The 27,045-nt window shown below is 37.7% G+C and overlaps 2 protein-coding genes and 1 pseudogene across 4 annotated transcripts; all 3 read left to right on the forward strand.

Annotated features, from left to right (window-relative positions):
• The window catches only part of LOC130088393 (uncharacterized), a 539,769-nt pseudogene extending 539,187 nt beyond the window's left edge, over positions 1-582 (forward strand).
• Positions 583-1,325: 743 nt separating this feature from the next.
• On the forward strand, positions 1,326-15,641 carry ighd (immunoglobulin heavy constant delta). The gene is made up of 18 exons (XM_056255112.1): positions 1,326-1,341; positions 1,441-1,560; positions 2,659-2,955; positions 5,788-6,072; positions 6,162-6,470; positions 7,218-7,517; positions 7,778-8,062; positions 8,152-8,370; positions 9,274-9,573; positions 10,311-10,480; positions 11,706-12,038; positions 12,278-12,608; positions 12,698-13,006; positions 13,712-14,011; positions 14,194-14,517; positions 14,589-14,900; positions 15,038-15,325; positions 15,433-15,641. The coding sequence occupies exons 1-18, from the start codon at positions 1,326-1,328 to the stop codon at positions 15,594-15,596; spliced, it is 4,662 nt and encodes a 1,553-aa protein (XP_056111087.1). The 3' UTR covers positions 15,597-15,641.
• A 1,685-nt stretch (positions 15,642-17,326) lies between these two features.
• Positions 17,327-26,987, forward strand: gtf2f1 (general transcription factor IIF, polypeptide 1). Of its 3 annotated transcripts, none has more exons than XM_056255176.1 (14): positions 17,327-17,385; positions 18,033-18,074; positions 18,269-18,315; positions 18,430-18,502; positions 18,624-18,817; positions 21,408-21,578; positions 21,704-21,912; positions 21,988-22,141; positions 22,258-22,316; positions 22,425-22,556; positions 23,664-23,737; positions 23,885-24,026; positions 24,825-24,957; positions 26,247-26,987. In XM_056255176.1, exons 2-14 carry the CDS (start codon positions 18,063-18,065, stop codon positions 26,449-26,451), a joined length of 1,605 nt encoding a protein of 534 aa, XP_056111151.1. In that variant the 5' UTR covers positions 17,327-17,385; positions 18,033-18,062; the 3' UTR covers positions 26,452-26,987. The 3 variants fall into 3 exon arrangements, with proteins under 3 accessions (XP_056111151.1, XP_056111153.1, XP_056111152.1); XM_056255178.1 differs by having other exon boundaries at positions 17,334-17,385; positions 23,664-23,734; XM_056255177.1 differs by lacking the exon at positions 17,327-17,385 and adding an exon at positions 17,428-17,447.
• Positions 26,988-27,045: the final 58 nt, after the last annotated feature.

The raw sequence follows: 27,045 nt of genomic DNA on the forward strand, positions 1-27,045 counted from the left end.
TTGTCTTACTAGGTAATGAAGGCAAAAGACCCTCTGTTTACATGTTTGCACCCCCAGAGTACAAAGAGGGTGAAACGATGACCCTGACATGTTATGTGAAGGATTTCTACCCCAAGGAGGTGTTTGTGTCTTGGCTTGTTGATGATGAACCTGCGAATGGGTACAAGCACAAAACTAGCCTGCCAATGCAGAATGATAAATACTTCTCGGTCTACAGTCAGATCACAGTGGATTCTTCCGAATGGAAGAGTGGTACAGTGTACAGTTGTGTAGTGTACCATGAAACCATTGACACAAAAATGCGCGTACTGACAAGATCTATTGCTGATAACATTGATAAGCCAGGTGTAATTAATCTAAGTATGAAAACCCCCGCGTGCTGCAAGGAATAGATCGTTATGCATGTGATTGTTATGCTTGTTGAGTGTTTATCTTGTTCATCTTGTGTTTGTTTTTGTTTTTGAGTTACATGTCTATAATTGTAAGTGTGTTTGTCTTTAATGTTTGTGGCTTCTTGCTTTTTGAGATATTTTCATGCGCATCAATTTAGAAAAAGACTAATAAAAAAAGAAACTAAGCATATTTCCTGTGCACTTAATTTATGTTATCATGCCAGTTTTACATGTGTCTGTCCCAGTGTATATGTGAGCATATAAGGTCACAAAGACATCATAACATCGATCAAAATAAATTGAAATTTAAAAAATGAAGACATGAAACAGTTCAAATAATAATACATCGAAGTGATGCATGTTAAGAGAACTTTAAAATAAATACATAAAATGAAACATTTTAAAATAATTTTATTCAGAAGACAAAGTACCATTAGAAGGCACATAAAATTATAAATAATGAGAGTAGATGCTTATCAGTGTGTGTGTGTGTGTGTGTGTGTGCATATTGTATGTCATTTAATCTCTTTGATATTATGATCACTCAGATACATAATGCTCTCCATTGTATATAGTTTAGGGCATAGAGAATGATCATTCTTAGTCACATCGGTTCATCTACAGCATGCCAAGACACATTCACAACTTTTTTGCTGTTTTAATTGATACATTAATGGTCACCTTTAAGTATATGGTTTAATTATGTAGTAAGCAGTTAAGATAAATAAAATAAAAATCATCAAATTTCAGAAACAATATGGTTTATTAAAGGTTATATGTCCCTCACAATAGGCCTATTCTAATTGGTTTCCTTTTACTGAACATTCCTGCCTTTAGTTCACCTGTCTAATTTTGAATAAAGATGGAGAGGTGAATTGATTAAAATCGTCATAATCCTGCCTTTAGTTCACCTGTCTATTATTTTTAATAAGGATGGACAGGCAAATTGGTTAAAATCATCATAGACACAAGGAATATGCCATACTCTTATTCTCAGCTTGTGTTGGACAGTGTCTTAATGCAAATGTGTTCTTGTCGGTTTCCGCAGAGTGGATCGTGTGGATAGAGCATCCCCTGTTTGAACCCATTGATACAGATGATAGCGGCATTTCAAACACTGCTGTAACCTTTGTTTTCCTGTTCCTCATCACCTTGTTCTACAGCATAGGTGCTACTTTTGTTAAGGTATACACTTTTAGACTTTTTAGCTAATTTTCAATTTAGTATAAACTTGAGACTAGATTTTATAGGAGTATTTGAGTTAAGTTATCATTTGGAGAAAGAGATGATGCCAAAAAATTGGCTTTGTATTTTTATTGACATTTATTTTAGGTTTTTTCCTTGCTGTAATTGGTGTCAAATTATGCTTTCAGGTGAAATGAAAGATCCCTTGAAGGACATGATGCAAGGCCTTTCAGAAGAGCTTTAAGACTATGACAGTTATTACTTTTTTTGTAAATATGTGATTGTGCAGTTTGTTTGTTTTTAGATTTTACTTTAATAAAAGAAAGAAACGATTTGACTTCTCTTGTATTTTTTTATAATCTCAAATTCACAAATCTGTTTTGACATCTCAAGGAAAAACACTAATTTGCATGATAAACTAATGTTGCTCTAAAAAAATGTATATACACTGCATAAGGAGTGACACTTATTAATACAGTGATATTTAAAAGCCACTAGGTTTTGAATTATTTTCCTAATTTCTGAATATAATAAACTGCACATATATTTCTTAAATCCAATCCTTATTTTTTTCCAAATCTGCAAGACTTTGTTCATTGGGTAACTGAATCATGGCATCTTTGTGTGAACATTTGTAAGTGTGAATATTTCATGCTGCAAAGTATAATAAAACATAAATTGCATAACAGGAGAGTAATTTTATGTAAATGAAAAGGTGTCTTTCCTGTGCAGATGTGCTTAACGCTGTTTCAAAGATGCAGATGGGTTTCAGTTCTGCTTTCGGTTGCTATTTCAGCTTGACTGTTACTTAACGCTTCCATCTGCTATTTGCTATGTTTTCTGAAGCATGTTTTTTGATTTCCTTTTCTGTCCATCTTTTTTTTCTATTCCAGTATCTGCAACTAAAAAAACGATCATGATGGTTGGGCGGTTTGGGGGGTTATAATAATATTTGAATATATGAATTTGTTGAAAAAGACTAGTATTCGTATGATTGATTAAGATTTTCATAAACTCTGTACCTCTTATATGTTGTTTAAACCCCATTGCAAGTTAATTGATTCTTTATTTGTTTTAATAGTAAAACGTGTCACTGCACCCACTATTGCTCTGCTGAGTAAAGAGGAAGGTGATAGCATCGTGTTGCAGTGCCAGTTGAAGGATTATTACCCAGACAAACTTACTGTACAATGGCTTAGTGGGGATCAGCTTGTCAGTGCTGCTAAAAATAAAATGTTGCAGACCACTGATAAAGTGGAGAAAACCTTTACTTACATAAGTCAAATATCTATCGATGCTAAATATGAAGACAAAAATTACACTTGTAAAGCCAGCCATAACTCTAAAGAGTTCAAGCGAGAATACAGTATGTGCTTGGGTAAGTTGGAAAAAATGAAGATGAATCATATATATATACAGTATAATTAGTATATAAGCATCATCATTCTATGAATCTAACTTTATTCATTTCACATTTACAGCAAAGTCTATGTTCAAACCTTCAGTCCAAGTAAAGAGAGCCCATCTCAGAGACATTTTGAAGGAGAACGAAGTCAAAATTTCTTGTATTGTTGAAGCGCCACACAACACTGAAGTGTTATGGTTGGCAGACAACAGAAAAAAAGCCACCAGGGCTTCCAAAGACCTTCTCAATAAAATTGTGAGCAACTTGACTTTGTCCAGAGCCGAGTGGTTGAAACTGAAGACCCTTGTTTGTACTGCTAATCATCCATGTTTCCCAGAAGAGAGCGCTAAAATTCAAGTTGGTAAGTTGTTTATTTTGCACTGATCAAGTGTGACAATTTAGGTTCGGAAAACCACATATTGTGAATTATAATGTATGTTTGATCTTCAGCTGATATGGAAAAGAATCCTGTAGTGGTGATCAGGAGGACTTTCAAGAAATCAGCTCAGTCGGGCACTGCTTTACTGGAGTGTGTTGTAAAAGATCTCCCCTCTGGTGAGGTCTGCATCAACTTCCAGGCCAACCAAGCTGATATCTCAGATTTCACTTGTGTGGACTGGGTCCCTTCTGAAAACCTTTGGTCCCTGACCACACATTTTACAATCCCTAGTGAGCACCAGAAGAAAGGAAACAGATTTACCTGCACAGTTCACAGACTCTTCAAAAGCTTTGCATCAGAACCTGCTGGAAACTTTTTTGGTAGGTAATGAACATTTTTAGTACACATCAGTAACTCTTTACAAAAAATGTCTAGTTTGTTAACATTTGTTAATGCAATAACGTAAATGTACTAACAATTAACAAATACATCAGTTTAACACGGGTATGGATATGTGTGTGTGTGTGTGTGTGTGTGTGTGTGTGTGTGTGTGTGTGTGTGTGTGTGTGTGTGTGCTCTTGTTTTTGTGATATATGAGGACACAAATGTGTATAATGACATGCATATTACACTGGTATTACAACTTACACGTGATATATGAGGACATTACATGAGTCCTCATATTTCAAATAGCTTAAAAAACATAAAAAAACAATGTTTTTTTTAATGTAAAAATGCAGCATGTCTCCTGTGATGGGTAGGTTTAGGGATAGGGGCAGTGTGTGTGTGTGTGGGTGTGTGTGTGTGTTCATGTTTATATTACATTGTGGGGACCAAATGTCCCCACAAGTATAGTAAAACCTGAGATCACCATTGTGGGGACCAGTCAGCGGTCCCCATGAGGAAAACAGCTTTTAAATCATAATAAGTAATGTTTTTTGAAACTGTAAAAATGCAGAATGTTTTCATGTGATGGGTAGGTTTAGGGGTAGGGTTAGTGTAAGGGGATAGAATATACAGTTTGTACAGTATAAAATCATTACGTCTATGGAGAGTCCCCACAAAGGTGTGTGTGTGTGTGTGTGTGTGTGTGTGTGTGTGTGTGTGTGTGTGTGTGTGTGTGTGTGTGTGTGTGTGTGTGTGTGTGTGTGTGTGTGTGTGTGTGTGTGTGTGTGTGTGTGTGTGTGTGTGTGTGTGTGTGTGTGTGTGTGTGTGTGTGTGTGTGTTCACAACTCACTGCTCCAATGTGTGTGCACTAATTTGGATGGGTTAAATCCAGAGGACAAATTCCGAGTATGAGTCACCTAGAGTTGGCCTTCACCTCACTTCACTTCACTTCACTATATTTTTACAAAACTTATTCACCTTTGTTTATTTAATAACATGTTCATGATAGTTCACAGTGCATAATGTTAACAGATTTTCATCTTAAAAAATGTATAAGTAAATGTTGAGATTAGCATAAACTAATATTAGCAAATGACGTATACTTATTCTTTATTGTTAGTTCATGTTAACTAATGTAAACAAATGAAACCTTATCATTAATTATATTGGAGACATTAATTCATGGATTTAAATTGATTTTACTAATATATGGATGTATTATGTTTTCTTCACTGGACATTTGATAACTTTTTTTCCCCTTAGATGATCCTACCATAGAGCTTGTTGTTGTTCCCAGTGTGGGTCCATTCAGATTGAGTTCAGATCCACAAAGGCTGCTGTGTTCTGGAAAAGGATTCGACCTGAAGATCAAGTGGTTTTCAGAATCTGTGGAGAAAAATGGCACCGCTTTAGATGTCTCAATGATGGAAAATGGCTATGTGAAAGTGTACAGTGAGATATTGGTGCCGCAGCAAGAGTGGGATAAAGGGGTCACTTACACCTGTCAAATTGTTGATGAAAACAGTGGGAAAACTACTGAAAGAAACACCAGTATTTGTGCAGGTAAACACACCATATGTGACACACACACACACACACACACACACACACACACACACACACACACACACACACACACACACACACACACACACACACACACACACACACACACACACACACACACACACACACACACACACACACACACACACACACACACACACACTCACTCACTCACTCACACACACACACACACACACACACACACACACACTCACTCACTCACTCCTCACTCACTCACTCACTCACTCACTCACTCCTCACTCACTCACTCACTCACTCTCTCTCTCTCTCTCTGTCTCTCTCTCTCTCTCATAGTTAAAAAAACATTGCAATGAGGTGCATATATCTGACAATCTTATAATTCATGAAAGTATTGTAAAAAAAATGAAGATGAATCATATATATATACAGTATAATTAGTATATAAGCATCATCATTCTATGAATCTAACTTTATTCATTTCACAATTACAGCAAAGTCTGTGTTCAAACCTTCAGTCCAAGTAAAGAGAGCCCATCTCAGAGACATTTTGAAGGAGAACGAAGTCAAAATTTCTTGTATTGTTGAAGCGCCACACAACACTGAAGTGTTATGGTTGGTAGACAACAGAAAAAAAGCCACCAGGGCTTCCAAAGACCTTCTCAATAATATTGTGAGCAACTTGACTTTGTCCAGAGCCGAGTGGTTGAAACTGAAGACCCTTGTTTGTACTGCTAATCATCCATGTTTCCCAGAAGAGAGCGCTAAAATTCAAGTTGGTGAGATGTTTATTTTGCACTGATCAAGTGTGACAATTTAGGTTCGGAAAACCACATATTGTGAATTATAATGTATGTTTGATCTTCAGCTGATATGGAGAAGAATCCTGTAGTGGTGATCAGGAGGACTTTCAAGAAATCAGCTCAGTCGGGCACTGCTTTACTGGAGTGTGTTGTAAAAGATCTCCCCTCTGGTGAGGTCTGCATCAACTTCCAGGCCAACCAAGCTGATATCTCAGATTTCACTTGTGTGGACTGGGTCCCTTCTGAAAACCTTTGGTCCCTGACCACACATTTTACAATCCCTAGTGAGCACCAGAAGAAAGGAAACAGATTTACCTGCACAGTTCACAGACTCTTCAAAAGCTTTGCATCAGAACCTGCTGGAAACTTTTTTGGTAGGGAATGAACATTTTTAGTACACATCAGTAACTCTTTACAAAAAATGTCTAGTTTGTTAACATTTGTTAATGCAATAACGTAAATGTAGTAACAATTAACAAAATACATCAATTTAACACTGGTGTGTGTGTGTGTGTGTGTGTGTGTGTGTGTGTGTGTGTGTGTGTGTGTGTGTGTGTGTGTGTGTGTGTGTGTGTGTGTGTGTGTGTGTGTGTGTGTGTGTGTGTGTGTGTGTGTGTGTGTGTGTGTGTGTGTGTGTGTGTGTGTGTGTGTGTGTGTGTGTGTGTGTGTGTGTGTGTGTGTGTGTGTGTTCACAACTCACTGCTCCAATGTGTGTGCACTAATTTGGATGGGTTAAATCCAGAGGACAAATTCCGAGTATGAGTCACCTAGAGTTGGCCTTCACCTCACTTCACTTCACTTCACTTCACTATATTTTTACAAAACTTATTCACCTTTGTTTATTTAATAACATGTTCATGATAGTTCACAGTGCATAATGTTAACAGATTTTCATCTTTAAAAATGTATAAGTAAATGTTGAGATTAGCATAAACTAATATTAGCAAATGATGTATACTTATTCTTTATTGTTAGTTCATGTTAACTAATGTAAACAAATGAAACCTTCTTATCATTAATTATATTGGAGACATTAATTCATGGATTGAAATTCATTTTACTAATATATGGATGTATTATGTTTTCTTCACTGGACATTTGATAACTTTTTTTCCCCTTAGATGATCCTACCATAGAGCTTGTTGTTGTTCCCAGTGTGGGTCCATTCAGATTGAGTTCAGATCCACAAAGGCTGCTGTGTTCTGGAAAAGGATTCGACCTGAAGATCAAGTGGTTTTCAGAATCCATGGAGAAAAATGGCACCGCTTTAGATGTCTCAATGATGGAAAATGGCTATGTGAAAGTGTACAGTGAGATATTGGTGCCGCAGCAAGAGTGGGATAAAGGGGTCACTTACACCTGTCAAATTGTTGATGAAAACAGTGGGAACACTACTGAAATAAACACCAGTATTTGTGCAGGTAAACACGCCATATGTGACACACACACACACACACACACACACTCTCTCTCTCTCTCTCTCTCTCTCTCTCTCTCTCTCTCTTTCTTTCTCTCTCTCTCTCAAAGTTCAAATAACATTGCAATGAGGTGCAGATATCTGACAATCTTATAATTCATGAAAGAATATTGTAAAAAATGAAGATGAATCATATATGCAGTATAATTAGTATATAAGCATCATCATTCTATGAATCTAAATGTATTCATTTCACATTTACAGCAAAGTCTATGTTCAAACCTTCAGTCCAAGTAAAGAGAGCCCATCTCAGAGACATTTTGAAGGAGAACGAAGTCAAAATTTCTTGTATTGTTGAAGCGCCACACAACACTGAAGTGTTATGGTTGGTAGACAACAGAGAAAAAGCCACCAGGGCTTCCAAAGACCTTCTCAATAAAATTGTGAGCAACTTGACTTTGTCCAGAGCCGAGTGGTTGAAACTGAAGACCCTTGTTTGTACTGCTAATCATCCATGTTTCCCAGAAGAGAGCGCTAAAATTCAAGTTGGTAAGATGTTTATTTTGCACTGATCAAGTGTGACAATTTAGGTTCGGAAAACCACATATTGTGAATTATAATGTATGTTTGATCTTCAGCTGATATGGAGAAGAATCCTGTAGTGGTGATCAGGAGGACTTTCAAGAAATCAGCTCAGTCGGGCACTGCTTTACTGGAGTGTGTTGTAAAAGATCTCCCCTCTGGTGAGGTCTGCATCAACTTCCAGGCCAACCAAGCTGATATCTCAGATTTCACTTGTGTGGACTGGGTCCCTTCTGAAAACCTTTGGTCCCTGACCACACATTTTACAATCCCTAGTGAGCACCAGAAGAAAGGAAACAGATTTACCTGCACAGTTCACAGACTCTTCAAAAGCTTTGCATCAGAACCTGCTGGAAACTTTTTTGGTAGGGAATGAACATTTTTAGTACACATCAGTAACTCTTTACAAAAAATGTCTAGTTTGTTAACATTTGTTAATGCAATAACGTAAATGTAGTAACAATTAACAAAATACATCAATTTAACACTGGTATGTGTGTGTGTGTGTGTGTGTGTGTGTGTGTGTGTGTGTGTGTGTGTGTGTGTGTGTGTGTGTGTGTGTGTGTGTGTGTGTGTGTGTGTGTGTGTGTGTGTGTGTGTGTGTGTGTGTGTGTGTGTGTGTGTGTGTGTGTGTGTGTGTGTGTGTGTGTGTGTGTGTGTGTGTGTGTGTGTGTGTGTGTGTGTGTGTGTGTGTGTGTGTGTGTGTGTGTGTGTGTGTGTGTGTGTGTGTGTGTGTGTGTGTGTGTGTGTGTGTTCACAACTCACTGCTCCAATGTGTGTGCACTAATTTGGATGGGTTAAATCCAGAGGACAAATTCCGAGTATGAGTCACCTAGAGTTGGCCTTCACCTCACTTCACTTCACTTCACTATATTTTTACAAAACTTATTCACCTTTGTTTATTTAATAACATGTTCATGATAGTTCACAGTGCATAATGTTAACAGATTTTCATCTTAAAAAATGTATAAGTAAATGTTGAGATTAGCATAAACTAATATTAGCAAATGACGTATACTTATTCTTTATTGTTAGTTCATGTTAACTAATGTAAACAAATGAAACCTTATCATTAATTATATTGGAGACATTAATTCATGGATTTAAATTGATTTTACTAATATATGGATGTATTATGTTTTCTTCACTGGACATTTGATAACTTTTTTTCCCCTTAGATGATCCTACCATAGAGCTTGTTGTTGTTCCCAGTGTGGGTCCATTCAGATTGAGTTCAGATCCACAAAGGCTGCTGTGTTCTGGAAAAGGATTCGACCTGAAGATCAAGTGGTTTTCAGAATCTGTGGAGAAAAATGGCACAGCTTTAGATGTCTCAATGATGGAAAATGGCTATGTGAAAGTGTACAGTGAGATATTGGTGCCGCAGCAAGAGTGGGATAAAGGGGTCACTTACACCTGTCAAATTGTTGATGAAAACAGTGGGAAAACTACTGAAAGAAACACCAGTATTTGTGCAGGTAAACACACCATATGTGACACACACACACACACACACACACACACACACACAACACACACACACACACACACACACACACACACACACACACACACACACACACACACACACACTCACTCTCTCTCTCTCTCTCTCTCTCTCTCTCTCTCTCTCTCTCTCTCTCTCTCTCTCTCTCTCTCTCTCTCTCTCTCTCTCTCTCTCTCATAGTTCAAATAACATTGCAATGAGGTGCATATATCTGACAATCCTAAAATTCATGAAAGAATATTGTAAAAAATGAAGATGAATCATATATACAGTATAATTAGTATATAAGCATCATCATTCTATGAATCTAACTTTATTCATTTCACAATTACAGCAAAGTCTGTGTTCAAACCTTCAGTCCAAGTAAAGAGAGCCCATCTCAGAGACATTTTGAAGGAGAACGAAGTCAAAATTTCTTGTATTGTTGAAGCGCCACACAACACTGAAGTGTTATGGTTGGTAGACAACAGAGAAAAAGCCACCAGGGCTTCCAAAGACCTTCTCAATAAAATTGTGAGCAACTTGACTTTGTCCAGAGCCGAGTGGTTGAAACTGAAGACCCTTGTTTGTACTGCTAATCATCCATGTTTCCCAGAAGAGAGCGCTAAAATTCAAGTTGGTAAGATGTTTATTTTGCACTGATCAAGTGTGACAATTTAGGTTCGGAAAACCACATATTGTGAATTATAATGTATGTTTGATCTTCAGCTGATATGGAGAAGAATCCTGTAGTGGTGATCAGGAGGACTTTCAAGAAATCAGCTCAGTCGGGCACTGCTTTACTGGAGTGTGTTGTAAAAGATCTCCCCTCTGGTGAGGTCTGCATCAACTTCCAGGCCAACCAAGCTGATATCTCAGATTTCACTTGTGTGGACTGGGTCCCTTCTGAAAACCTTTGGTCCCTGACCACACATTTTACAATCCCTAGTGAGCACCAGAAGAAAGGAAACAGATTTACCTGCACAGTTCACAGACTCTTCAAAAGCTTTGCATCAGAACCTGCTGGAAACTTTTTTGGTAGGGAATGAACATTTTTAGTACACATCAGTAACTCTTTACAAAAAATGTCTAGTTTGTTAACATTTGTTAATGCAATAACGTAAATGTAGTAACAATTAACAAAATACATCAATTTAACACTGGTATGTGTGTGTGTGTGTGTGTGTGTGTGTGTGTGTGTGTGTGTGTGTGTGTGTGTGTGTGTGTGTGTGTGTGTGTGTGTGTGTGTGTGTGTGTGTGTGTGTGTGTGTGTGTGTGTGTGTGTGTGTGTGTGTGTGTGTGTGTGTGTGTGTGTACTTGTACAACTATCTTTGTGAGGACCAGTTTGAGTTTTAGACCATTGGAGTGAGGACAAAGAGAGTAAAGTGAGGACATTTTGGCCGGTCCTCACTTTCTGAGACGCCTTTAAAGGCCTGTTTGAGGGTCAAGACTTGGTTTTAGGGATAAGGTTATAATTAGGTTAAGGGTAGGTTTAGGGTAAGGGTTCGGGTTAAGCACTTAGTTGTGATGAGTAAGGTTAGAGTAAGCGGCTAGAGATTGCATTGTGTCAATGAATGTCCTCATAAAGATAGATGTACAAGTGTGTGTGTGTGTGTGTGTGTGTGTGTGTGTGTGTGTGTGTGTGTGTGTGTGTGTGTGTGTGTGTGTGTGTGTGTGTGTGTGTGTGTGTGTGTGTGTGTGTGTGTGTGTTCACAACTCACTGCTCCAATGTGTGTGCACTAATTTGGATGGGTTAAATCCAGAGGACAAATTCCGAGTATGAGTCACCTAGAGTTGGCCTTCACCTCACTTCACTTCACTTCACTATATTTTTACAAAACTTATTCACCTTTGTTTATTTAATAACATGTTCATGATAGTTCACAGTGCATAATGTTAACAGATTTTCATCTTAAAAAATGTATAAGTAAATGTTGAGATTAGCATAAACTAATATTAGCAAATGACGTATACTTATTCTTTATTGTTAGTTCATGTTAACTAATGTAAACAAATGAAACCTTATCATTAATTATATTGGAGACATTAATTCATGGATTGAAATTCATTTTACTAATATATGGATGTATTATGTTTTCTTCACTGGACATTTGATAACTTTTTTTCCCCTTAGATGATCCTACCATAGAGCTTGTTGTTGTTCCCAGTGTGGGTCCATTCAGATTGAGTTCAGATCCACAAAGGCTGCTGTGTTCTGGAAAAGGATTCGACCTGAAGATCAAGTGGTTTTCAGAATCCATGGAGAAAAATGGCACAGCTTTAGATGTCTCAATGATGGAAAATGGCTATGTGAAAGTGTACAGTGAGATATTGGTGCCGCAGCAAGAGTGGGATAAAGGGGTCACTTACACCTGTCAAATTGTTGATGAAAACAGTGGGAAAACTACTGAAAGAAACACCAGTATTTGTGCAGGTAAACACACCATATGTGACACACACACATACACACACACACACACACACACACACACACTCACTCTCTCTCTCTCTCTCTCTCTCTCTCTCTCTCTCTCTCTCTCTCTCTCTCTCTCTCTCTCTCTCTCTCTCTCTCTCTCTCTCTCTCATAGTTCAAATAACATTGCAATGAGGTGCATATATCTGACAATCCTAAAATTCATGAAAGAATATTGTAAAAAATGAAGATGAATCATATATACAGTATAATTAGTATATAAGCATCATCATTCTATGAATCTAACTTTATTCATTTCACAATTACAGCAAAGTCTGTGTTCAAACCTTCAGTCCAAGTAAAGAGAGCCCATCTCAGAGACATTTTGAAGGAGAACGAAGTCAAAATTTCTTGTATTGTTGAAGCGCCACACAACACTGAAGTGTTATGGTTGGTAGACAACAGAGAAAAAGCCACCAGGGCTTCCAAAGACCTTCTCAATAAAATTGTGAGCAACTTGACTTTGTCCAGAGCCGAGTGGTTGAAACTGAAGACCCTTGTTTGTACTGCTAATCATCCATGTTTCCCAGAAGAGAGCGCTAAAATTCAAGTTGGTAAGATGTTTATTTTGCACTGATCAAGTGTGACAATTTAGGTTCGGAAAACCACATATTGTGAATTATAATGTATGTTTGATCTTCAGCTGATATGGAGAAGAATCCTGTAGTGGTGATCAGGAGGACTTTCAAGAAATCAGCTCAGTCGGGCACTGCTTTACTGGAGTGTGTTGTAAAAGATCTCCCCTCTGGTGAGGTCTGCATCAACTTCCAGGCCAACCAAGCTGATATCTCAGATTTCACTTGTGTGGACTGGGTCCCTTCTGAAAACCTTTGGTCCCTGACCACACATTTTACAATCCCTAGTGAGCACCAGAAGAAAGGAAACAGATTTACCTGCACAGTTCACAGACTCTTCAAAAGCTTTGCATCAGAACCTGCTGGAAACTTTTTTGGTAGGGAATGAACATTTTTAGTACACATCAGTAACTCTTTACAAAAAAATGTCTAGTTTGTTAACATTTGTTAATGCAATAACGTAAATGTAGTAACAATTAACAAATACACCAATTTATCACTGGTATGTGTGTGTGTGTGTGTGTGTGTGTGTGTGTGTGTGTGTGTGTGTGTGTGTGTGTGCGTGCGTGCGTGCGTGCGTGCGTGCGTGCGTGTGTGTGTTCACAACTCTTTGCTCCTAATGTGTGTGCACTAATTTGGATGGGTTAAATCCAGAGGACAAATTCCGAGTATGAGTCACCTAGAGTTGGCCTTCACCTCACTTCACTTCACTTCACTTCACTTCACTTCACTTCACTTCACTTCACTTCACTTCACTTCACTTCACTTCACTGTATTTTTATAAAACTTAAACACCTTTGTTTATTTAATAACATGTTCATGATAGTTCACAGTGCATAAAGTTAACAGATTTTCATCTTAAAAAATGTATAAGTAAATGTTGAGATTAGCATAAACTAATATTAGCAAATGATGTATACTTATTCTTTATTGTTAGTTCAAGTTAACTAATGTAAACAAATGAAACCTTCTTATCATTAATTATATTGGAGACATTAATTCATGGATTGAAATTCATTTTACTAATATATGGATGTATTATGTTTTCTTCACTGGACATTTGATAACTTTTTTCCCCTTAGATGATCCTACCATAGAGCTTGTTGTTGTTCCCAGTGTGGGTCCATTCAGATTGAGTTCAGATCCACAAAGGCTGCTGTGTTCTGGAAAAGGATTCGACCTGAAGATCAAGTGGTTTTCAGAATCTGTGGAGAAAAATGGCACAGCTTTAGATGTCTCAATGATGGAAAATGGCTATGTGAAAGTGTACAGTGAGATATTGGTGCCGCAGCAAGAGTGGGATAAAGGGGTCACTTACACCTGTCAAATTGTTGATGAAAACAGTGGGAAAACTACTGAAAGAAACACCAGTATTTGTGCAGGTAAACACACCATATGTGACACACACACTCTCTCTTTCTCTCTCTCTCTCTCATAGTTCAAATAACATTGCAATGAGGTGCAGATATCTGACAATCTTAAAATTCATGAAAGAATATAGTTTCTTCCTTACCTGTAGTTCAGTGAATGTAATATCTTAACAAATAAGTTTACCATCCAACAGTGATTGCACCTTCCAGTCTGCAGACAGCGGTCTACCTGCATGGTCCTTTAAATCATGTGAGATATGGCACAGCTCTGAATTTGACCTGTTTGGTTGTTGGCCAGAATGTCAAGTATTTCTCCCTCCAATGGAAACGAAATGGAATCTCTCTTAATCCAAATAGCTTTGACCAAACACCTATAGATCACGCCAATGGCACTCAAAGCAAGAAAAGTGTTTTGGAGGTTACATTTGAAACATGGAAGACATATGCTGTCTTTACCTGTGAGGTAAAGCATTTGTGCTCTAACGTCACACAGCAGGAGAACATCTCAAAAAACAGAGGTGAGCACTCACAGTTCTCAACCTTCTGTTAAAGAGTTTTATCTTTACTAATTGTTGCCTAATGTTCACAGACCCCAAACAACCCACTGTGAGGATCCTCAGACCCTCAGACAGCGATCTCTCTGGACAAAATACAAGCCTTCTTTGCTTCATCACCGGTTTCTTCCCATCTGATATCTCCGTGCAGTGGCAACTAAATGGGACGCAATTCAATGAGTCTCACTTCACTAACAGTCCTGTGGTTGCTCACACTTCAGGAGGTTTTTCAATGCATAGTGCCCTAATATTGCCTGCATCACAGTGGAGAGAAGGCGTGTACTCTTGCATTGTTTATCATGAGTCATCCCAAAGTCCATTTATCGCAAATTTGGAGAACTTGTACGGTGGGTGTCATCAGATTGATATATCTTTCTATAGAAGACAGTAACTATAGCAAAATACAACAACATATATTTGCAATACATACACCTCTGTATGCTCTATTATCTGATCTGTTTCTCTCTGTTTTTTATTTATTTAGCCTCTTTGATCCACTCTGCTCCATCTGCAAAGCTGCTGCAGGGTGCTAGTGAGCTGGTGTGTCTGGCGTATGGTTTCAGTCCTCCTGTAATCAACATCACCTGGCTGCTTGGAATGAATGAGGTGTCTGCCCACAATGACACCAACCCCGCAAAAGGCCCTGATGGCAAATTTAGCATCCGAAGTCACCTGCAACTCCTGCCTTCAGATTGGGCACCTGGTGAAGTGTACACATGCAGGGTCACTCATGAAACTGGTACCCAGTTGCTTAACATTTCCAAAAAATCAGGTATGCAATATTTCAAGTTTATTAAGGAAATAATTGAGTCAATAAACTTTAGAAATATCATAATTTTCAAATGTGATCTTAATGTTTCCTCTGTTTGCATTTTACAGCATTATTTGAAGAGGCTATATTTATGAATGAGAACAAACCCGAATCTATTGTGCAGGATACCGTTGAAGAGATCTGGAATATGGCCTGTGCCTTTCTCGCCCTCTTCCTCCTCTCTCTTCTCTATGGGTGCACAGTGACATTGGTCAAAATGAAGCCTAAATGAGCAACATTTGGTGTGTGTGTGTCTGTGTTTTCCTGGCTTCTGGCTTCTTTTGCTTTTAGTTTTTTTTTAGTTTATGCATTTTCTTTAACTTTACTTAGCTGTGCAAAAGTGATATACAACTTTTGGCCCTGTGGACATTTAAATATAATTAAATAAATATTTTAACACTTTTTACTAATTAATTTAATCTGTCTACTAACAATATCTAGCAGTGTAAACATATCACAGGAGATTTCTGTCCAACTGTATCTCAAATCGTGCATTGTGAGAACATTCTGTAACAAAATAACATTTTGAAATAAAAAGTGTCCAACTCAATTGTTTTGCTAAGGCTAATTTCACAGCCAGAATTTTAGGTTTCACCCTATTAAAAAAATAATTACACACTATTTGAGTAATTTGACAAATTACAGCTTGAGTGAAGATTATGCACAATAAATAAAAATGGTTTCTTTTAATTTCACTCTTTGGGATTAAATAATGTAATAATTCTGATTTTTTTATGGTGGATTTTCAGAGTTTAAAATTGAAAGTTTGGGACAACGGATAAAGTAGCTATCTAAGTCAGTGTTAAAGCTTCACAGAAAAAATTAATAAAATAAAAAATCTGCTTTGTGTTCAATGCACACAGACTCACACTCACTGCAGTAATTTGGTGATGGGAGGGAGAAACAAAGCTTTTCAATGCTTCGAATCACTTGAACCAATTGCTTCGCGAAATGATTCGAAACGCAACCCCTTGCCAGAACGGTGTAAATGCAATATGCAACACAAACTCATGTAAAACATGCACAAAACACCTTCCACAAACCCATTGCAAATGTTTTATTGAACGTTAAATCAACGCAAATATCATCTAATAAGATTAAATATTAAGTGCCGGTGTAATCAATTTTCAGGGCATGTTTTGTTTGTTCCATGGCTCAGTTAAACAGGTCAATAAGAGACTATTAATATTAAAAGGCTAATTTCACAGCCAGAATTTTAGGTTTCACCCTATTAAAAAAATAATTACACACTATTTGAGTAATTTGACAAATTACAGCTTGAGTGAAGATTATGCACAATAAATAATTTAAAAAAGAGTATATATATATATATATATATATATATATATATATATATATATATATATATATATATATATATATATATATATATATATATAGTATTGTACTAATGTACCATTAAAACATCTACAAATGTATAAACTGATCAGAGATCAGGCAAAACCGTAAAACCCTTAGACACTTGTTCAATGGTTCGCCGCTGGAGGGCGATCTGAGTGAGTCCGCATACTACTGCATAGGCTAACAGAGATCATCGCCCCCCAGCGGTGAACCATTGACATTTCGAAACGTTTCGAAACAGTTATGATGTTCCGAAGCCTCGTTCAGAGCTCGTTTACTGAAATCACGTGACTTTGGCAGTTTGATACTTTTTTTTACAGTATGGCTCCGAACCAGTGATTCGAAGAAAAAAAAAGATGTGTAAAGATTTCGCAGCTTAAGCGCCCACCACTATCAGTAATTATTCGGTACAGCAGGTGGCAGTAAGTCTCAATGAAACTAATGACTAGCTCAGAGAAGAAGAATATTCGTTGTGGGCAGTATGAGCTGCTTCCATCTTATCCCTAATTTTGTCAGTGTACCTTTTTAAAGAGAGTTTACTAAATCTATTTATCGAATACAAAAATTAGAAACGAAACGATATCAGCAGCCAGACGAGGTGCTACAAGTATTGTTAAGTGAAGTGGATCATCGGACCTTCTCTATTTGTCCGGTTAAGCGTTAAGTTACATCCGTTCATAACGTTAAGTTACATCAACATAGCACAACTAAAGATTTTACGGTGAGTGCGCGTTGTCTAATGTCTACCTTAAATGCATACTATGGATGTTAAATGAATAAAGTCAATGTCGGTGAATTCATTTCATCCAGTGTAATAATAAGGACATTGAGAACATGTGCTGTCCACTTCCATTGTCTTTTAAATCAAGACTTATTTTAAAGTGTGTAACTTATCTAACAATAACAACTTAAGTGAGCCAGCCTGTCATTAATGGGTTCATTGCCCCATGACCTGCTGACTGCTCATATCCCTCTTTATTAACGTTACATGGCTAACGTTACTTAAAAAAATCATACCAACGTAGAACCATTGAATCTGAAATCCAAGTTACATTTTGTATGGACTAGGTAAGTAACATTCTGCAACATATGCTGTGTACCTTGAAAAAAATTATAATAATAAATACTAATAATAAAGAACACTCATGATACGACGAATCCAGTAACATCAGCAGCCAAATAAAAGCTATGTTTCTTTTAATTCAAGTTTTATTATACATTGAGCGAGTCGCCTCATGTGGGCCAACATGTTGATCATATGACCAGAATTCGGAGGCCCGTTTCAACGAATCATATGTTCTTGCAGGTTATTAAGGCTACTTCTCGCTCTGCAGTGATGACGTCACTGGTAAGTGCCTCAGCATCTACTTATAATCATTCAGATTGTCCAACACCAGTCATATTTGGCAGAATACAAATTGGGCATTTTAGAAGTGATGTATCAATTTTTATCTATAATATCATCAAACTGTACAGTTCAGCAGTACAAACTCTTAGAAGTATAACTGTCTCTCAGCCCTAAGAGATTGTTCTTGTTTGCAGGGGAGCAGCAGTTCCTCCACAACGGAGTATGTAGTACGAGTTCCTAAGTAAGATTTTATTTATTTATATTATATATTATTTCATTTCAACTAGAGTGATCTTTGAAAAAAAAGAAAAAGTGATTGATATCTAAACTCAGGTCATCTTTCTTTGCCCAACAGAAACACCAGTAAGAAATACAACTTAATGGCTTTCAATGCTGGTGATAAAGTCAGTTGTTCTGCATGGACTCAGGTAAACTGGCTTTATATAAGACCACTACTTTATTCCATGCCATATTTTCTTTCCTGTCTTTTTCCATTTGTTTTCTCTTTTTTAATTTATTTCTATCCATCCATCCATCCATCATGTTTAGGCTCGTATGGAGCGGGACATGAGCAATAGGCGTATATATGGTGAGGAGGAGAATCAGGAGGGGGCGGCAGGCAGTGAGTTTGGAAAGAAACAGAGAGAGGAATCACGGAGAAAGAAGTATGGTATCGTTACGAAGGAGTTCAAGGTGGAGGACCAGCCCTGGATCCTTAAAGTTAATGGAAAGGCAGGAAGAAGGTACATGTCTCTGCTTTTATTCTTTTCGTCTAGTTGCCACTTTCTTGAGTGTTTAGCTGCACATTCTTAGAATGATTATGCTTAATAAGCAAATCATTTCCGTTCTGTCACCTTATTTGATGTTAGGGTCCTATAAACATGGACGGAATCATGGAATCCAGTATTAAAAATTGAATTTAAATTGAATTTCGTGGAAGTTGGCAAAATTTGGATGAATAAATCAAAAGTAGGCCTGTACACTTAATAAAATTACAATTATGGACTAGTGTCTATGAATATTAAACTGCAAAAAGACTGCAGTGCGGCTCGCCACAATATCAACATTGATTGCCACAGATAGATGTCAATGCTTTCCATTCATTAACTGGACTGTGGCCCCTGCAAATATAATTAAACTTCTCATAATAACATTAAAAAAAAACTTGTAATTTATGAGTACTGTGAATTTGGACATACTTTGTTTGTTACATACTGTTTTTCGCCTACTATAGCAGGGAAGTATGCGATTTCGGATGCAGCATGTCTGTTTGCGCTGTGCAAAGAGAAGTTCGCACTTGGCTGACGCAATCAGCATGTGATCAGCTCTACGTTTCAGTTCACTGTTTGTGAATGAATGCAGTGAACTCTATCTGTGCATGTGTTGAGTTAAGCATGTATTTGGGAACGTAGAGGGCACCAGTTATGCATTATTATTTTCACATTTGCATAGGTGACGATTACATAATTGCACTAGATTTGGAAAGAGATGCGTTTGTAAACTTGTTTTCCGCCAAAATAAAAGCTTGACTGCAGTTTTTAAAATTAAAAAATAAAATAAAAGCTCACGGGTTTATCTCTTGCATGTATAGAAATTAGAACAAACCTAGTTATGAAAGTTTAATTTAGTCAGCAGTGAATTTGTTTTATGATTACTGTCCATTACTGTCATAGGAATAATGTTTTATTAGTATTTATTAGTTTTATGTATTGTAATCTAGACTGAGACACTATATCACAACTAAAAAGAGGTTTGAGTCCCCTTAAAAGTTTAGGTGCAAGTGAATGCACTGACTTTGTTTCAATTTGAGTTCTTAATTTTGAACTTTCAAAGTTCACCAGATTTATGAATTTAACTTTAAAATGTACAAAATTTTCTTACGGGGGGCATGCCAAGAGGGACCAAGGTCCACCCACCACAGTTTCACAAAATCCTGTGGGAAACACTGGACTGTTATTTAAATATGCACGTTCTGCATGTCTGTGTGAATGAGCCCCATGGTGTCGTCTACTACACATACTCAAACATGCGTGACAACCGGGGTGTTTTCAGCGTCTGCCGTCTCTCTGGCTGCATCCGAAAGCTTAAAAATGCTGCCTTTGGAGGACTCATTCCAAGGTAGGAAGGCAATCAAGGCACGTCCGAATCCAATGTTAGCTTAATTTCCTGTCTCCTTAGATACATTCATCTGATACATTTTTGAAGGCAGCATAGAAGTATACTTCACTGCCTTTGATATCCCACAATCATATGCGTTCCATTCTGTGACGGTTGAGAGGTATTGCCTGATTAGGCAGAGGCAACAAATCAGCTGCCTAAGGTTTCGGACGCAGCCACTATATGAGAAGATGAACACATAAACGTCATTTCCACTGCTGCTCAGAGAGTCACTCACTTGACCAGTATTTCACCATTTTATTTGATAAAACTGTAGACACGGACGGTACTTCCTCAAAAATAAGTTTCAGCACAACGCTATAACATCATCCATAATGAAATGACCCTTCACAATAGATAATGCTTTACAATGAACTCTAGAGAGTAACATGGCAATTTGTGTCTGTGTCGCTTTTACAACATTTAAAATCCCTCAGTTCTCGCCATCTCTGAAAAGCCAAGCCAGTAGTGATTCTCATTTTATTACGAGCTCTGTCGCGTTCTCTTTTTGCCAGCAGACTACTCTGCTCAGTGATTTTTTTAAAAACGGGTGATTCCCATATGTACGCCATTTCCCATGAAAACCATCCTGTCGCATGACTCGCATCTAAAATATAAACGCTCAAAACTCGTTTTGAAAGGAGTGATGATGTATTGATGTATTGTACATAGTGTACCTTTAAGGAATAGCACACCATTATTCATCCATACTTTAATTTAAACAATAAACCTCTGTTGTGTAGCATTTTGTTTGGAAGGAATTGTTCAAGTTTCACTTGATTACATTTTAAAAGATTAATTAAATTGTTAAAGTGTTATGCATTTATTTGATTACCACAATTTTTGATAATATATTATTTTTATGAATTAGTAAAACATAGAATCCAGACCAATTAAAACACAGAATTTCAGAAAAACTCATACGCATTTTATATGCACTTTTATTGTTAAAATTTAAACAAATTTTTAAAGTTTTATGAATTTAGTTGATTAGATATCACTTTTGATTTTTATAGTTTCATTAAAATGGAATGCAGAAAGATTTAAGCAGAAAACATGAAATTTGGGAGGAAATAAAACAAGAGTCCATACGGCCAAGTGTTTATTCATAGCGTGAAATGTGTTTAGGTGTTGCATGCTTTTGGACAACACCTCATGTTCCCCTCTACCACTCAGATTCAAGGGTCTGAAAAAAGGCGGAGTCACGGAGAATGCGTCCTACTACATCTTCACCCAGTGTGCCGATGGTGCCTTTGAGGCGTTTCCTGTGCACGCCTGGTATAACTTCACACCGCAGGCCAAACACCGCACGCTCACAGCCGAGGAGGCAGAGGAAGAGTGGGGCAGGTGAGGGCAGGTTGAGTGGTTGCATTCATGGAAATAACCCTGATAGCACTCCTAGACAGCAAGTTTGTGATAATTGTAAATGTGTCTAAAGCTCAAACATCACATCTGCTTATTTTTGCATATAGGAGGAACAAAGTGGTGAACCACTTCAGTATCATGCTCCAGCGACGTTTCCGAGAACAGGAGCGAGGAGACGAGGATGAGGAGGAAGGAGAAAAAGGAGGGAAGAAAAAGAAGAAGAAGAAGGGAGGCAGGGGTGGAGACCTGCGCATACATGACCTCGAGGATGACTTGGAAATGAGCAGCGATGAGAGCGACGGCAGCAATGGAGAAGGTGAGCAAAGGTTCTGAGAGGAAGAGGAGTGTCTCATGTAGGACTCTCTGAACTAAAGGTCTTCTTTCAATGCAGATGATGAAGCCAAGTCGAAAGGTAAAAAGGACAAAGGCCCCAAAGGCAAGGGAAAGAAGAAGAAGAAAAAGGGCAGCGACTTTGAAGGATTCGAGGATAGTGATGATGGCGACTTTGAGGGGCTGGAGGTGGACTACATGTCTGATGAGAGCAGGTGACTCCAATGACGCACACATCTTTATGCACAGAGTTACTGTCGCCACATGCAAACAGCCCTCTTTTCATGGTTACTGCAGTCTAATCATTATCATCTTCCTTTCTTTGCTCCAGTTCTGAAGAAGAGGAGCAAGAGAAGACCAAGCCCAATAAGGGAGAGGACGTCCCTAAAGGTTGGTGACTAAAGGGGTTTTCCCCCTTTGTTTGCAGGAATGTACTTTCATCTAATGGAGATATTTGATTTGAGGCAACTCTGTGAAGCTCTAACGGCTATCTTTCAGGAATTGATGAAATGTCTGAAAGTGAGGAAGAGAGTGAGGAAGAGAACAAGAATGAGGAAGATGCCAAGGAGGAAGAAGAGGAGGAAGATGGAAAGAAGACGCCAGTGCAGGTGGAAAAGAAGAAAAAGAAAGGTAAAATCACTGAATTTGACAATTTATTCATTGTATTTTAGTGATGATGATTACGTTTATTGAAGTCTAGTTTTGCAAAAATTAAAATATGAAAATAAAATGGACTCCTTTATCAACCATTAAAAATTAAATAAAGTATTTTTTTTTAAATGACAGACGCATTTAAAATGTTTAATTTAATGTTTAAAAATGTGTAACAGTAAAATAATAAACCAACTTAAAGCTGACAAAAAAATAAACATTCATAACTGTTTAAGTAATGTTTCAAATTTGAGATAAATGCAATAGTAATCCATAAAATAATTTCAAATGAAACTTATAAAATGCATTTAAAAAAGTATTACCAAATAGCTTTTCTGTGTGATTTATTTCTGATTTTGAATGAATATTTTGATAAATATTTTTGTGTTACTCTTAAAGGGATAGTTCACCCAAAAATGAAAATTCTGTCATCGTTTACTCACCCTCAAGCTGTTCCAAACCTGTATAAGTTTCTTTGTTCTGCTGAACACAGAAGAAGATATTTTGAAGAATATTTGTAATCAAACAGCTCTCGGGCCTCATTGACTTCCATAGTAGGAAAAAAACCCGAGATCTGTTTGGTTACAAACATTCTTCCAAATATCTTCCTTTGTGTTCAGCAGAACAAAGAAACACATACAGGTTTGGAACAACACGAGGGTGAAATTTCATTTTTGGGTGAACTATCCCTTTAAGGTCCTTTCACTTGAAGGACAATAACTAACGATAACGAAGACATAGTTTCATATTTTTTCTAAATGTAAAAGACTAGCAGAGTACACACCACAACTATAATAATAATGACAGAGGAATGATATTGTTCCAGAATGATTTTCTTTCTATCTGATGAATGATAAAAACATTGACAACAAATCAGAATCCATCCTGCTTTATAAAGCGACATTTAAACAGCAGACGATAAAATGCAGTGTGCACTTAGAATAAACAATGTTACTGTTTGCTTGTGTGGACGTTAAAATATTAATAATATATTGTTATTGGTACCTTTATAGGTATTGTTCTTGGTATTAGTATTGTTGTTGTTTTATTTTCATTTAGTAAAGATCATTGTGTATGTTGTTTCAGACAGCAGTGGCGAGTCAGACAGCTCCGAGGACAGTGATATTGAAGGAGAGGCAGCTTCAGCACTGTTCATGGTGGTAATGGCTTACATTTGCGTGCATGTGCGTGTGTTTGGGAAACAGAATCGAATGAGAGGGAGAGAGTGAGAGAAGCTGTTGTTGTTTTTCTGATGGGTTTTCATGTGTATATGGTACAGTGCTCTCTTGTTGTCTCCCCTCTCACAGAAGAAGCGCACACCTCCTAAGCGAGGGGGTGGGCGAGGATCAGCAGGTAGTTCAAGAACAGGAAGTCGACCTGGCACACCTTCTATCGACAACGCTGCCACTTCAAACACTCTGCGTGCCGCTGCCAGCAAACTGGAACAAGGTACACTCAAAGAAACTCAATTGATTAAAACATTTCAATTAATAAATTGCATGATATGATGCCAAGGATCTATGGTTAATTGATTTATTCACATATATATATATAATTGTGGAGAAAAGTAAAAAATAATTCAGTTACTTTAATATTATTGTGGCAAATCATTGCAAAGAGATTACAAAAGAGTTTTAGAAGCCTATTTATATGTTGTTTTTCTTCATAATTGTTCATTTTTAATTGTATTTTTGTATTTATTTATTTGGTTTAATGCTGTTGTTATTACTTGTTATTATACTTGTTATTACTTGCAGTTAAAGGGATACTCCACCCAAAAATGAAAATTCTTCCTTGTCCACACTAATATGTTTTCGCTTGAACACGTGTATTTTTATCTCAGTTTTAGCCTCTGTACCAGATTTAAATTACTTTCGTTCTTCAGATAAACATGAAAGTTCACGCTTTACATAAATGTCAGCACGTTGTGAAACATGACATAAGTGTGTTGTGAATCTCACAAGAGAAGTGCCCCGGAAGCACATGAGTGTCGTTCTTGAACAGGTTTCACATTGTGCTTATTTTTCTAAAAACCTTTGTTACTGTCTATCTGAAGAGAGAAAGTCATACACATCTGGGGACTGCATGAGGGTGAGTAAATGATGAGAGCATTTATTTTTGGGTGGAGTATACTATTCCCTTAAGCCATTAATAAGCCATAACGTTATATTTTCTGCCTAGTATCTTATTTCATCTTGTCTGTTTCTCTGCTCTGCTAAGGTTTATGTTTACGCTCTTCTGTCTCAGGTAAGCGGCAGACGACAGTACCGAGCTCAGAGACTCCGGCGGCAAAGAGATTAAAGATGGAGCCCAGCCCTCAGAGCTCTTCAGGGAAGAGCACACCCCAACCAGTATCAGGGAAATCCACCCCCAGCACCAGGTACTTTTTTTTTTCTCATAGTCGGCATGAAACAAAAGTTGCTATATAGTCTTTTCTTCCCTATTGTTACTTATATCAAGTTAAACGGCTTCTCAAACAAGAAAAAATGTAGGGTGGGGCATCACTTTGTCCATTGGAAATAGCTTGGATCGCTGGATGGTTGTGGTTTGCTACTGCTGTGGTGTCATGTGAGTGACGGGTCGTTTCACCATTGCACCAGTAAACGGGTCATCAGAGATGTCGCTGGAAGAGGGAGGGGAACTTATTTTGATGAGACATTCTGAGAGCACATAAATTTGATTTCATGGTGAATTTAAACATTGCCTAGAGCTTTGGATCCCATCTTTTCTGTAGTAACATTATGCCACTGTGTGTGATTACACCCATAATTCAGAGTTTATGCTAAATTTCAACACTTCACACATCTCCAACATATTAGGGGCTTTCGCACCGGATAGTTTTAGGAACTAGCCACCAGGGTGGTTCCCCGAGAACTAATGGTTGCCCTTAGGAACATTTAACTGTTGCATTCGCACCGCCTGTAGGAACTTTGAAGTGACGTAAGCCGCGCTCATTGTTGTGACTTTTATTTTGACTGCGCTGAGAACGCCAGAGCCTGAGCAAACAAACAGTGCTCGCATTCTCCGTCTTCATTAGTTTACGATCTGTCTAACAGTCCTGTCTAATACGTTATTAGATAGAACTGTTATACATAGAAAGTAGACAGTATATGAAAAGTTATTAGCGTATGCCGTGCGGTTGATGTCCAGTGTCACTAGCTGAGCAGAAATACATGATCATGTTTAGCTTGGTCCCCTTAATGTTGCGTTGGATTTTCTCCTCAGCGTAAAGGTTAAGAGCTATCACTGTTTTCCATATTAGTAGAGTTAGTTTCTGGAGTAAACATATAGGCTATAATCTGTGTTTACATAGCTTTTTTTAAAATGGCGGGTGCCGGTGTTTCGCGTGCGTTCGGCCAATTCGCGTACACTAACGTCACTGATAGTTCCTATAGTGCTGGTTTAGACCCTACTCTGAAGTAGGAGCTAAATTAGTTCCTCCAAAAGAGTTCCTAGAACTAAAATCGTTCCTAGTTCCTGCGGTCGACATCCGGGTACTTTCGCCAATAGTTCTCTAGGCACTATGAAAAGGTCCCTCCGGTGCGAAAGCCTCTTATGTCTATTTTTCCCTCCAAATTGCAGACAGGTTCTGCCATAGTCACAAACCATATTATGTCTTGCTTATTTTAACATGCATAAATAAAATCCATTCTTCCATCCCCCTTTTAGTGATGTGCAGCTGACTGAGGATGCCGTGCGCAGGTATCTCATCAGGAAGCCCATGACCACTAAAGACCTGCTGAAGAAGTTCCAGACTAAGCGCACAGGCCTCAGCAGCGAGCAGACAGTCAATGTGCTTGCCCAGATCTTGAAGAGGCTTAACCCAGAGAGGAAGAACATCAATGAGAAGATGCACTTCTACCTCACTGAGTGAACCCAACCGAGGAGAGAGTGAAACACTGAGCGCCCACCACCAGCAGCCTCTCCTTTTTGAATACAGCTCATTTAGTTCAAGACCTATTTGGTCCGAAACTTCCTTATTTTCTTGCTGTTATTTTGCTTTTAATTATCCAGCATTTATTAACAGTAGTTCTTAAATACTGTTAATCGAGTTACAGATGAGAGCGCTGGAGGTCTAAAGAGTAAAACGACAAAGAAAATGGTGGGAAGAAAGATAGGAGTATGTTTTTGTATATTATAACGGATATTGGAAAGATGTGTTTGTAAACTTCACATGCCTCTTCATAACAAGTTTAGTATCAGAGAGACACTGTCTAACATCCTTCTTTCAAGATTCTTTTCAAGAAAACTGATTAATTTTGAGAGGGACTTTATCCAGAGAATACAGCTGCATTTGTGGCTTTTATTGCACATTCGTCTGCTTTTTTTTTTTTTACTGCACTGTTTAAAAGCTGTAAACGTTACAACTTTTGCAGGAGTTTTTCTCCTTGGTAGTACATTAAATTTGTTGAATGAATACCAGTGTTTGTGCTCATCTGTTTTAAATGCAGTATTCTATGTAAGTCAT

This window comes from Rhinichthys klamathensis, unplaced genomic scaffold (genome assembly GCF_029890125.1).
Source record: "Rhinichthys klamathensis goyatoka isolate OS25496 unplaced genomic scaffold, OSU_Roscu_1.1 h1tg000119l_1, whole genome shotgun sequence".
In the NCBI taxonomy this organism is placed as follows: Eukaryota; Metazoa; Chordata; class Actinopteri; order Cypriniformes; family Leuciscidae; genus Rhinichthys; species Rhinichthys klamathensis.